At 40.3% G+C, this 13,160-nt stretch overlaps 1 protein-coding gene across 5 annotated transcripts in view; it reads right to left on the reverse strand.

Moving 5' to 3' along the window:
• Nucleotides 1-13,160, reverse strand: part of csnk1a1 (casein kinase 1, alpha 1) — a 222,916-nt gene that overhangs the window by 71,747 nt on the left and 138,009 nt on the right. For all 5 annotated transcript variants that reach the window (XM_060927644.1, XM_060927642.1, XM_060927646.1 and 2 more), the window contains 2 exons: nucleotides 6,294-6,372; nucleotides 997-1,071 (listed from right to left, as the gene is read on the reverse strand). In XM_060927644.1, the coding sequence (XP_060783627.1) occupies nucleotides 997-1,071; nucleotides 6,294-6,372 (154 nt within the window). The remainder of the gene's footprint in view (nucleotides 1-996; nucleotides 1,072-6,293; nucleotides 6,373-13,160) is intronic.

Raw genomic sequence — 13,160 nt, forward strand, 5'->3', positions numbered from 1 at the left:
ATTTAAGTGAATAATCAATTCAGTCATCATTGCTTGGGTTAAAAATTCCAAGTTATCAAAAAGAGGAAATTTATTAAATATTTTCACTCATCTGTGAAGGAGGGGCTTCAATTCTTCATGATGTAGTTATTTTATATGTAAATCAATTTTACAAAAACATTTGAATTGTAATCAAAATATAATTTAACTAAGTTGTGAGAATGATTACATTTTAATGCAGTGATATCTTCAGTGTAAAAAGAAACTAGTAAAGAAAAAAAACATGGTGTTTCCATGTTACGTTAGTGATGAAAAAAAAAACAAATAATTGAATAAACCAATGGGATATTGTGTGACAGTTTCAAACTTTTGTCTGTGTATTACTATTATGCTAATTGATAATTTAGTACAAAATAAGGAGTGTATCTACATGATATCCTGCAGGCACAACAAAGTAAAGTTTAATAAAATGTATGATAACTGATGAACATTCGAAACTCAGGAGTAAAATTTAAAAATGATAAACACGTGTTTTTGTTTTTCTGTCCAATAATTGCATTTAAAGAAACAAATATGTACAGAAAAATATATTCCTTGGTTATTAAAGAGGGTTTTTAAATGCATACATGTTTCCATGTTACGCGAGTGAACTTCAGAACATCGTTAAAATTTTCCACAGTGGAGGCCAGATAAAGCAAGATACTATCTTTATTCTTATTAAACATGACAAAAAGAAACATTGAGTGTGACGCAAATGCAAAAAAAAAAAAAAAAAAGTAAAATTAGAAAATTTATTTTTTGACCATAATGTCCCAAATGAGAGACCAGTTTCTGACACACACACACACACACACACACACACACACACACACACACACACACACACACACACAGTGCAGTCTGTTATTGGACATTTATTTTCCTCTGAACTTGTGCATCCAAGGTAGGAAATGAAAATGACAATGGGCATTAAAGTAAAGAATGCCACATTACTTGACACACAAGTGCTCCACATACCTTACACAAGACTTCAACAGGAGTTGACATCTTTTTCTCACTAATCTTCTCATATTTCTGTTTCTTTGTGGCAGCCTGTGTAAGGAGCATGAAAAAGTATGTCACTCATTATTACATGCATCATATGCACAGTGGGGGAACCAACCATTACATGCACAAACATTTTTCTTTCAGTAAACATTTCCAATGCAGCTATTCACCTGAATTATTATTGGTATTAACTCATGAAATTCACACAAAAAGAAGTCAAGTTACAATTGATCACATTATGTGTAATAAAGTAGAATGACACAGGAAAAAAAAAAAAGCATTGAACACTCACTGAAATTTAATACTTGGACTTTGTTTGCAATGATAGCTTCATGACGCTTCCTGGCTGAAGAAACTAACAGCTCCCAGCACTCGGGTGGGATTTTGCACCATTCTTCTAAACATACTGTCCTTTAAAGGTGGACTGACTTTCAGATTTTTCAAGTGTAGGTCATTAAAAAATAAAAAATTTCCCTGACACCCAATCTTTGTTTAGTGGAAAGAAAAATTCTGAATTCAAATCACAGACTTCCAATTGTATTTATTTAAATAGAACAATTAGTTAATTTCAGGCCACGTAGCCCAAAATTCTCCGGTATATTTTCTTGCTTCACCCCGACCCAAATCAAGATACTACTACATGCACTACGTGATAGGCTTTCCCCATTCGTGCAAGGCACTGGGGGATACAAATTTGAAACAGGAAAGAACAATGGAGGACGCGAGTGTGCGAATAAAACATGGAAGACTGCAGTCACAGAAAGCGAGAAGAAAAGACGTTATGTTGTGAAGGAAAGGAAAACACAGGGCCAAGCCAATAAATACTGGTGGTCAGCGAGCACCTCGGTGTGATAAGCTGTTCATTTAGCAACAGAATGATGTAACTGTCAGTGCACAGTCAAGGCAAACCTGTAGATGGCAATAATGCAACACTGGATGCAGCATGACGGAAAACCCAAAAGAAGCAGCAGCAAGTAATCCTGCGCGTGCGCACACCAGACTTCCTCTATCTGCTTGACTGGGCGAAGCGAGCAATTTCATGCACATTGTTTGCTAGGGAATCCCCTCAAATTAAATAACTTTCCAGCCACAGAATGGCCTTTTTTTTTTTTTAAAGATATTGCAGAAATAAACGTATATAATGACCAAATTTCAGAGGGAACTCAACACAGGAGAGCCAGTTCCTCAGGCCAGGACTCTGCAGTCTATCTTCATCTCAACAACAAAGGACACTCGTTTCAGATTTTAGCCAGAGAAGACCAGTGGTTTGAAAGAGGAGTAAAAGAAGCCATCTTCATCAACCTGGAATTACCATCACTGAACAGAGGAGGTGGGCCAAGACACCACTCATCAGCCACCTACAATGCAGTCCTTGGCACACTTCCCAGAAAACTGAATACATATCCACACCAAAACTCAGCTGACTTCAATGACTCACATGATGGCAGAGAGAGACGACAACCCACAGATCACCCTAATGACTCTCAAAGGCTGCTAGCACCGTTCACACCCAGCCCCCAGTGATGACACCTACAGGATGACTCAATGACCCAGGTGACCTCAAAGACTCTCCTTAGGGTTGCTTTTGGTCCACTAGATGATAAATACCTGGAACTCCCCACTAGTCAGACAGAACTGAAGAAGCCTTTTGGATGAGAGGTGAAACATCTTCAAGAATTTCAAGCAAGTCCACTTGCCTTTTTTTTTTTTTTTAGCATCTACGGTTTACTCTGACCTGGAGGACTGAGAACCCTTGCAGACCCAGGCTGGATAGCAGCCTTCAGCTCATCTGTATTTTTGGGTCAAGTGTTTCTCATCTTCCTTTTGACAATACCCCATAGTTTCCCGATGGGATTCAGGTCAGGCGAGTTGGCTGTCCAATCAAGCACAGTAATATCACGGTCAGCAAACGATTTGGTAGTAGTTTTGTCACTGTGGGCAGGTGCCAATTCCTGCTGGAAAAAGAAATCAGCATTTCCATAAAGCTCGTCAGCAGATGGAAGCACTCTAAAAATCTCCTGGTTGACTGCTGCATTGACTTTGGATTTGATAAAAGACAGTGGACCAAAACCAGCAGATGACATGGCACCCCAAATCCTCACAGACTGCGGAAACTTCCCACTGGACCTCAAACACATTGGATTCTGTGCCTCTCCACTCTTCCTCCAGACTCTAGGACCTTGATTTCCAAATGAAATGCAAAATTTACTTTCCTCTGAAAAGAGGACTTTGGACCACTGAGCAACAGGTCCAGTTCTTTCTCTCCTTAGCCCAGCTAAGACACTTCTGATGTTGTCTCTGGTTCAGAAGTGGCTTGATATTAGGAATGTGGCAGGTGTAGCCCCTTTCCGAAAGACATCCGTGCGTGATGGCTCTCGATGCACTGACCACAGCCTCCACTCCTTGTGAAGCGCTCCTAAATTTTTGACTCAATTTTTCTTGACAATCCTCTCAAGGCTGTGGTCATCCCTGCTGCTTGTGTACCTTTTCCAGTCAGCCTTTTCAGCAATGACTGTCTGTGTCTTACTCTCCTTGTGGAGGATGTCGATGATCATCTTCTAGACAACTGTCAAGTGAGCAGTCTTCCCTATGATCGTGACTGTGTGTACTGAACTACACCAAGAAATACACAGTATGTATAGTTTTATTCAAACTCGAAATGAAATATTCTAAGATTGAGTTTTTTTTTTTTTTTTTAACTTTTTGCACTGTAGGCCATCATTACCAAGTTAAAACAGAAAAATGCTTGAAACATGAGTTTACATGCATTGATTCTAAAATAGATTAAATTTTCACTCTTAATTAACTGATGGAAAATATTGAACTTTTTCATGATATTCTAATTGCTTGAAATGCACTAGTACTACAAAACAACAAGGAAATGAGCCCTTTCATTCATTCAACAAAAATATCAATTGATGTAATATTCTGTGGAGAAATTAAGTATCAGCTACAGGCACTGAATGGAGTGCTATGTCAGAGACCTGAAGAGGAAGGTAAAACTAACTGCAGCAACAAATATTTTCAGCAGTTTCTTTACAGTATTTATAATAATAATAATGTTAAATTTATATAGCGCCTTTCAAAAAACCCAAGGACGCTTTACAATATAGACAAGGAAAGAAAAAAAAAGATAAATAAATAAAAAGTAAAAAGTCCACCAAGTAGGGGTCAGGATGTAATTCCCGTGGTGTAGCAGCCACAGTCCCACCAAAAGGCGCATGAAAACAAGTCCCACATCTCCAGCACTGCCGCCGTGACGCCGTCAGCAACATCACTTGAACACCACGCCATGGATCCACAAAGCGAGCAGAGAAGCTCCGCCACGCAGAGCGCTGGTGTGTCCCAAACTGCCTGCACAGCCGCCGCGACACCACCGAACAGCATCGCTCGGATCATCACGCCAAGCGTTAAAGCGCAGAGCGCTGGACAACCACGATGTAAAATGAGCAACAAGCTCACTGCAGTCCACAGCTGGGAGCGCAGGCATCGCCCATGGTGAACCAAGGCCTGGAGGGAACCGACGCCCAAAACTAGGTCCGGAGCTACACCACAACCGGCAGACAAAACACTCAAACATCAAACTACACAAACACACAGAAAAAAAATAGAAAAATAAAATAAAAAAAGCTCTGGTGAGAAGCGGCAGCCAGAACGCGCATGACGTACTCTCAACCGGAAATGGAAACGAAAAAAAGAAAAAAAAAAAAAAAAGGATGAGGTGTTTTCTGGAGATTTTTTTGTCCCTAGTAGAAATCTGGACCCAAAGAAATGGGAAAATAGGGCCCAGGTTAATAACCCCCCCCATACACACATATATATATATATATATATATATAAATACCCCCCCCCACCCCCCCAAACATTTCCCTTTAAGGTTCACATCAGTTTTTTAGTTTTTTTTTTTTGGGGGGGGGGGGGAGAGAATTATTGACTGGCGCAGCATGGTTGGTTGTGCCATGGTTTGAATAGTTCAGATTGCTGATCACTTGGGATTTTCATACACTAAAAAAACCAGAATTGTTCAAAAACAAACATCCAGTGAGCCACAGTTCTGTTGGCCAAAACGCCTCGCTGATCAGAAGTCTGGGGAGAACAGCCAGATTGGTTCAAGCTTACAGGAAGGCTACTGCAGCATAAATAACCACTTTTTACAACCATGGTGAGCAGAAAACCATTTCAGGAGGTACATCAAACCTTGAGGCTAATGGGCTAGAACAACAGAAGACCACATTAGGTTCCACTCGTCACCCAAGAACAAGAATCTGAGGCTATAGTGGGCACTGGCTAATGGAAACTAGATAGTTTAAGGAACAAGTAGAACTCAACGTCAATGGCATCAACGGGGATGCTTGTGCCACCAGCAAGTCTAGTCCGTATTGTTACAAATCTGTATGCCAGAAATATGCTTAAAATACAATTCAAACAGGAAGAAAGCTATTCAAGAAAAACTTAGCAAAAATCTCAGATATCCAGAAAATGGACCCAGAGTTCCTGAACATGAACGTGTAACTCACATTGCTGTGTAACAAACGGGAAGGAAGCTACTGAAGAAAAAAAATCTGACATTTGATCCAGCTGTGACCTTGACTCTGTGTGGATCGACTCCAAAATCTAAATCAGACAGCTCGTGTTTAGTTTGTCATGTTTCATATGCTGCTCAGAGTTTAAATTGCCCACACAAACATTTCAATTATTGTACTTTAATAATGTTGACTGTCGGAACAATTGAAAATGGAACCCCCAGGCACATGTTCAAGAGGCCAACTGCAAACGTGTTTTCTGAGCTGTATCGTAAATGATATGACTATACTGTGATGAAGCACATCAATGCTGGTGTTATTCACAAAATTACCACTTGTATTCAAGTCAGCATTTTCTGGATTGAAAACGGCTCAAAAACGTCACCTACTGATTTAAATCATCCTGAGCCTTGCAAGGCCGATGCTGACATAGAGTCAACCACTTGGGACTTGCCTACGTCATGAAATTTATATATTTTTTAAAAAAGTTCATGTCCTCTAACCAGAGGTGGACAGCTCACCTCCCACAGCCCACACCCCTTGAGGGAGAGCCTGTGAAACCATGCTCGTTTTCAAATATATGCTGATCGAGACTCATCATTTACAGATTTTATTTCCCCACCCCACGTCCCTTTTTGCTCCTTTGCCATTTTTGCAGTTATGTTTTCAGTTATTAGGAGTCAAGTGATTTATAGTCTCATGGGGCCAGACATGTACTGTGAATTGCTCAGGTCATTAACTTACCTTCAGTCCCTGCCAGGGCAAGCTGGTTCTGTTGAAGTACATCAGCACATAGCCTAGAGATTCCATGTCATCTCGACGACTGTTGGAGAGACAAAATTATTTAATCTAATAACAGCAGACCATATTAAATACAGGGACCTATGAATCCTAATACTTATGCTTTCAAGCATTAGGATTCATAATGTGAATTAAAAAGCTTTTCAAGAGGCAGACAACCCTCTGCTCTTCATTTCACGTCAGGACAGTGAGACTTCTCTACTCAGCAAATACTTTTATATAAGGTGAAAAAACAAGTACAGCTAGTGTGTGCCTGTAGGCTACACACCCAGGAAATTCCTGACCAGTTTAAAACCATTAACATTTGATAATTTAATGTATTATTTCAACAAAAAATTCTATATGAAGCAATTTAAAGTACTTTATTTATAATTTGTGTGATAAAATGCATAAAATCTATCAAATCCGCCAAGTATGTAACTTGCTAGTTACTTACCACACAGATTTGCTAGCAGTTCTGCATGCAAACAGACTGTTTAAGAGCAGCTCATACAAACTATCAGTAGTGATTTAATCATTATTTGAGGAAGAATAATTCAAGATTCAAATCTGTGTCAAACATAGGGCTGGGTACCAAAAATGCATACCCAAAAGGCAGCAAGTATTGCTGAACAAGGGGAGGGGAAGTGTCTTCAACACTGGGCTAAATTATCAGGGCTCGACATTAACTTTTTAATCCACTTGTCCAGTTGGACAAGCTGCAAGATTTCACTTGTCCTGACCATAACCATTTTATTACTATGTATTTACTAGTTAAATAAAAAGAAAGTGATTAACTTTATCAAAAAGCAGCTATAGTTATGATAATCATTATGCTTATTAAGGTCATCCATAGCCTAGTAAACTAGACCCACCCGCCTAGCGGCCAAAAATATTTTTGCCTACGAGTGGGTCTAGCCTCGGACCATATCAACAACACACCCCGGGCATCAAATCGTGCCCGCCAATCACAACGCAAGGTTTTTGTTTGGATTCTTTGGGCGGGCTTTTGCAGGAGTGACGACAAGGCTGCGCGACGCTGGAGAAAGCACAACAGGAAAGATGGCTACGGCTATTGAACGGCACTCATTTGACTCCGCTTTGGAATCAGTTTTAGAAGAATTAGACTTGGAGTTTTCGTTGAAACATGAGCAGGAAGAGGCTCTCCGCTCATTCCTTTTCAAGAAGGACGTTTTCGCTGTTTTGCCGACTGGCTATGGCAAAAGTCTGATCTACCAGCTGGCTCCCCCACTGCTTTCTGTCGCTCTGACTACGTCACAGTCACTGTTGCGCTGATTGGTCAGAGCGTTGGCCTATACGCACAGACAGAGTTTGAAAGACAACAGGTTGTTCCTACCCACACCCTTCGGAAATGTCTATGACCGAGACCAAACTAAATATTCACATTTAGTCTGGCTTGCCAGGCTAGGTCATCCATAATTTTCATCATTATCACGAGTGTACAAACCATACACGGCGGGGAGGGGATTAAATGACCAGGCGTACACTTTTTAAAAATGAAAAAATGATGATCCGTCAACGTGCGAATCGGCGGCCGCCATGTTAAAATTTCGCGCCACATTGGTGTTGCCAGCTAGCTCTACACGCTTTCTTTCTTCAATACAACAACGGCGGCTGACCCAGATTTTGACCGCATTTACAAATTTGTGAATAGCAGAAATACCGCTATTCACAAGACTCCTTCAAACGAGTACGAGCAGTTTTTCAACGTTTATTGTTTCCTGCATTCATCTGAGAAGCGGCAGGAGGCAGTTAGGGCAGGATAGGCTGCTTGGAAAGAATCAAAAACGAATGTTTCAAAGCAAGCTGAGCCGGCAAGCGATCGTCCGGATGGGGAAAAAAAAAAAATCAAGTCGACTTTTACAATTCGGGATTATTTCTCTCGTAAAACGGTACGTAGGATATCATATGGGTATTTTGTACTTGCATCAGCAGTCAGTTGAATTTTATACAGTCAGTCTTCTTTTCTTCCATTTCAGAATGAAAGTCCTGCACGACCAGCCCCAGCTCTAAAACTGGATTTCCTATTGTTCATGAGGAGCCAAAAGGCAACAGCTCCCCTTAAAAAGACAGTCCCTAATTTTCAAAAATGAATCGCCTGCTTTCTATGAAAACTTCTGGACCCGTCTTGTGTCTTCTTTTCTTTTGAATCTTTGTATTGTCCTGTCATCCGATTTTAATAAAAAGTAATACAAGACATGGTTTTATTTTGAATTCCTATTCCACGTAGATCCATCATCATTTTTTTGTCCGCTAATGTACACTTTTTTTTTTGGGGGGGGGGTTGCTCAAAAGTCTACTCTTTGTAGACTCATGATAATGATAAATTATGGATGACCCTAAATTATTTTTAATTTTTCAATAAAACTCAAACTTTAACTCAAAAATTATTCAATACCCCATTATGGTGCATGTGTTATTGTAACCCATTACTTGGTCTGTAGGTTTTAAAAGTTAAACTCCCCCAAATTCAAAGCTTCTGGAGGAAATGAAGTTAAAGCTTGATGAATCCAGTAAAACTTGAAGTATAAATTCATTTAAAGAAATTAAACCGAAAGAAAACAAGCTGGACATAAGGGTGAGAATGGAAAAAAAAAAAAAAACACGAGTGAGTTCAGCACTGTTGTAAATTTCCTGCCAAATATTTTATGATAATGTGTTAATGTGGACCATACAAAAGAAAAACCGTGAATATACAAATGAAATGAAGAATTCACCACAGATATTTATTTTATTGAGGTATTTGATCACCAGTTCTCCAGTTTCAATGAATTCAAAGCCTAATAATCTATAATTAGATACTAAGATGTGGTTATTTTTACACACACACACACACACACACACACACACACACACACACACACACACACACACACACACAGAATTTCCCCAGAATTTCGTAAACAATAACATGGCCAGATCATTGAGGTGACTGAACTAGTTTTCTTGGAACTTTATTGATGTAACTCTTGAATAATTAATATTAAAATTGTGACTTAACAATCCCTAAAAACATAAGGTATCATTACTATAATGTCCAGGGCGGCTATATGTTATACTCTTGAGTAATTTTCTCTAGTCTGTAAACCAAATTAGATCGGACTACATGTAGAAAACGTGACAAAATATGTGGACTACTTATACTGTTTATGTAAACTGCTTATTACTATTGTTTAACTCATTTTATATTCTACTGCAACTGCAAGTCTTCAAGGAATTTGGCCTCATCATGTAGCCTGGGCAGCTGGCCAAGTGACACCTGTTGAACTCACCTCAAATGTCTTTTACAGCTGTTTACTCCACCATTGGCAAAGCAAAAGTCACTGCTACAAACAGTGCAGCATGCAACACCATTATTTTTTTTTTTTTTACCCCATTTACATTTTTACACAGTCTGCCGGTGTTCAGCAATATTAACACAACGGAGCATTGGCATCTAGGGTCAAGTAGACCACTACGCATCAGAAATATGAACACCCTAAGCATATCAGTCTTGCTTACAAAACAATAACGGCGGGTAGACAATGTTGAGGTGCTTTTGTTAGTCGTGCACATTTATATCACTCTTCAAATGCAAGCAAAGTTGGAGTGCAATCAGACATGTTGGAAAAGAAAGTGAAGTATGAAGTGATTTAAGGCAGAAAGGTGCACGGACCTTAGACGCCACAGACGTCTGAATTTGCATTGGACTCAAAGAGGAATGTCAACTAGATAGAACTCGACGCCAACAGCGTCGATGGGGATGCCTCCGCCTGGTAGACTACACGCCTTATTAAGTTGTGATTTGGGGATGGACATTTGACCTCACAGTAAGCTTGACCTGGTGAAATTACTTGTATCAGCCTTGGAGACATTGAGTTCGCAAGGTTTTCGGACAGACATTTGACCTCACAGTGACCTTGACCTTAGACCTTTTGATCTCAAAATCTAATCAGTTCATGTTTGTCCCAAAGCGCACAAATGGTGAAAGTTTGGTGAAATTCCTTTCATTAGCCCTTGAGATATCGCGTTCACAAGGTTTCGGGACGGATGCACGCAGACAGACATTTGACCTCACAGTGACCTTGACCTTAGACCTTCTGATCTCAAAATCTAATCAGTTTATCTTTGTCCCCAAATGCACAAATGGTGAAAGTTTGGTGAAATTCCTTTCATCTGCCTTGGAGATATTGTGTTCACAAGGTTTGCGGACAGACATTTGACCTCACAGTGACCTTGACCTTAGACCTTTTGATCTCAAAATCTAATCAGTTCATGTTTGTCCCAAAGCGCACAAATGGTGAAAGTTTGGTGAAATTCCTTTCATTAGCCCTTGAGATATCGCGTTCGCAAGGTTTCGGGATGGATGCACGCGGACAGACATTTGACCTCACAGTGACCTTGACCTTAGACCTTTTGATCTCAAAATCTAATCAGTTCATGTTTGTCCCAAAGCGCACAAATGGTGAAAGTTTGGTGAAATTCCTTTCATTAGTCTTTGAGATATCGCGTTCACAAGGTTTCGGGACGGACGCACGCACGGACGGACAACCCGAAAACATAATGCCTCCTGCACCTCATGGTGGCGGAGGCATAAAAACATCACACCCCTGTTCCATAACGCCAGCTGTCCTTTTCACACGGACGTTGATTCTGCCTCTATTACCATCAATCATTCTAGCCAAGAGGCAGAACACAAATCCGTTCCGCATTCGGACATTTTACACAGAACACAAGACAGAATGAAGGTACAAGAGCTCTGCCTTGAACAGGCTGTGTAAAAGGGGCTTTAATATAAGCTGCTCAACAACAGTAAGAATAGGAAGGCCTAATTGGAATTTTCAAACAACTCCAGAGGTGAGCCACAAAGGTTGTGGAACCAAGATTAACAGTGATGAAAAGGCTAAACTGTGGAAAAAGAAAGGAGCTGCTCATGATCCAAAACATATGAGCTCATCAGTAAAAGGCCTGGTGTCATGGCCTTGGGCTCACATGGCTACTTCTGGAACAGGCACACTTATCTTTACTGATGTAACGCATGACGGTAGCAGCAGAATTAATTCAGAAGCCTATAGAAACACTGCCAATTTACAGAGAAATGCATCTAATCTCACTGGGAGGAACATCATGCAGCAGGACAATAACCCAAAACACACGGCCAACACAACAAAGGACTTCATCGGGGAAAAAAGTGGAAGGTTTTAGACCAGCCACATCATTCACCAAACCTTAACTCAATGAAGATGCATTTTACCGCCTGAAGTGAGACAGTGCTGTATGGGGTCAGTAGTAACAGTGCTACTGCTGCTCCCAGCAGCTTCCCTATGGTATTACGCTCCACACAGGAATAGAGATCTTGCAGTCACGTGACCGGAAAGTACACAACCACCATCTTGTCGGTCAAAAACACCGCTGAATACTGCTGCACTCGTGTGCAGAATGGATCAATTTCAACCGACGGACTACACGGCTCATTTTTCTAATGAACAGATAACTAGATATATGTCGAAAATAAACGATCTACAGATTTGTGACCCTTATGGCTTACCGGACGGAGTTTTCACGACCGGATTTTGAACTGCCAGCGGAATACCCAGACGTGTATAATTACCTCATTAACTTTCCCTCGCTGTTCAGTGGTGAAGCACTGCGTGCTTATAAATCTCTGGACAGTTATCTTTACAGAAATTCAGGATTTGTCAGCGACTCAGATGTGGCATCTTGTAAACAAGAATCCTCATTGGACGGGTAAGTCACTTAAGTATTGAGTATAGCACTGACCAGCCGATTATAGAATAGAATAAGGTAATTCCAGCTCGTCCGTCTTGTTTACATGGATCTGGCGTTGGAGAGGTAGCAACTTGGCAGTGGAGATTTGAGTGGCTGTTTTCTGAGCTTAGTCAACAGGCCGGCTCTGCAGCCTCGCTTTTGCTTCCGCTCCCGACGCCACCTCCTTCACTTTGCTTCGGATAACAATCCATGGAGACCCCGCTGGTCTCGCTATCTCGTCCAGAATGTTTTTTTTTTTTTTTCTCGTCCGGAATGTTGTGCATGCGATGGAAATCGCTACAAACCGTCATTTTCTGCTGGAAACCAATGTCCAGTAAGTCCATACGGTTGTAGTGGATATTGAAGTCCGGTACAGACGAACAACACGCAAAAATACACACAAAAAACATAAAAAACGTGCACAGGTAGGGAGAGCTTGTAGCCGCAGCCATTGTAGTAGAATTGTATATGAGTGATTCCACGCTTATGGGTACTGAAATGGGGACATGAACTTATTTTTGAAAATTCACCTAAAACCATTTCTTTTTTTTACCATCAGGTCACAAAACATGTAATCTTTAATGAATGATATGTTAAAAGACAACTTTAATTTTCTGAGATGTAATAAAAACATATTTATATGCCAAAGTCAGAACGTAACAGAAGTGTTGTGGACATATACAACCCCGATTCCAAAAAAGTTGGGACAAAGTGCAGATTGTAAATAAAAACGGAATGCAATGATGTGGAAGTTTCAAAATTCCATATTTTATTCAGAATAGAACATAGATGACATATCAAATGTTTAAACTGAGAAAATGTATCATTTAAAGAGAAAAATTAGGTGATTTTAAATTTCATGACAACAACACATCTCAAAAAAGTTGGGACAAGGCCATGTTTACCACTGTGAGACATCCCCTTTTCTCTTTACAACAGTCTGTAAACGTCTGGGGACTGAGGAGACAAGTTGCTCAAGTTTAGGGATAGGAATGTTAACCCATTCTTGTCTAATGTAGGATTCTAGCTGTTCAACTGTCTTGGGGCTTTTTTGTCGTATCT

Source organism: Neoarius graeffei, chromosome 8, assembly GCF_027579695.1.
Source record: "Neoarius graeffei isolate fNeoGra1 chromosome 8, fNeoGra1.pri, whole genome shotgun sequence".
NCBI lineage: Eukaryota > Metazoa > Chordata > Actinopteri > Siluriformes > Ariidae > Neoarius > Neoarius graeffei.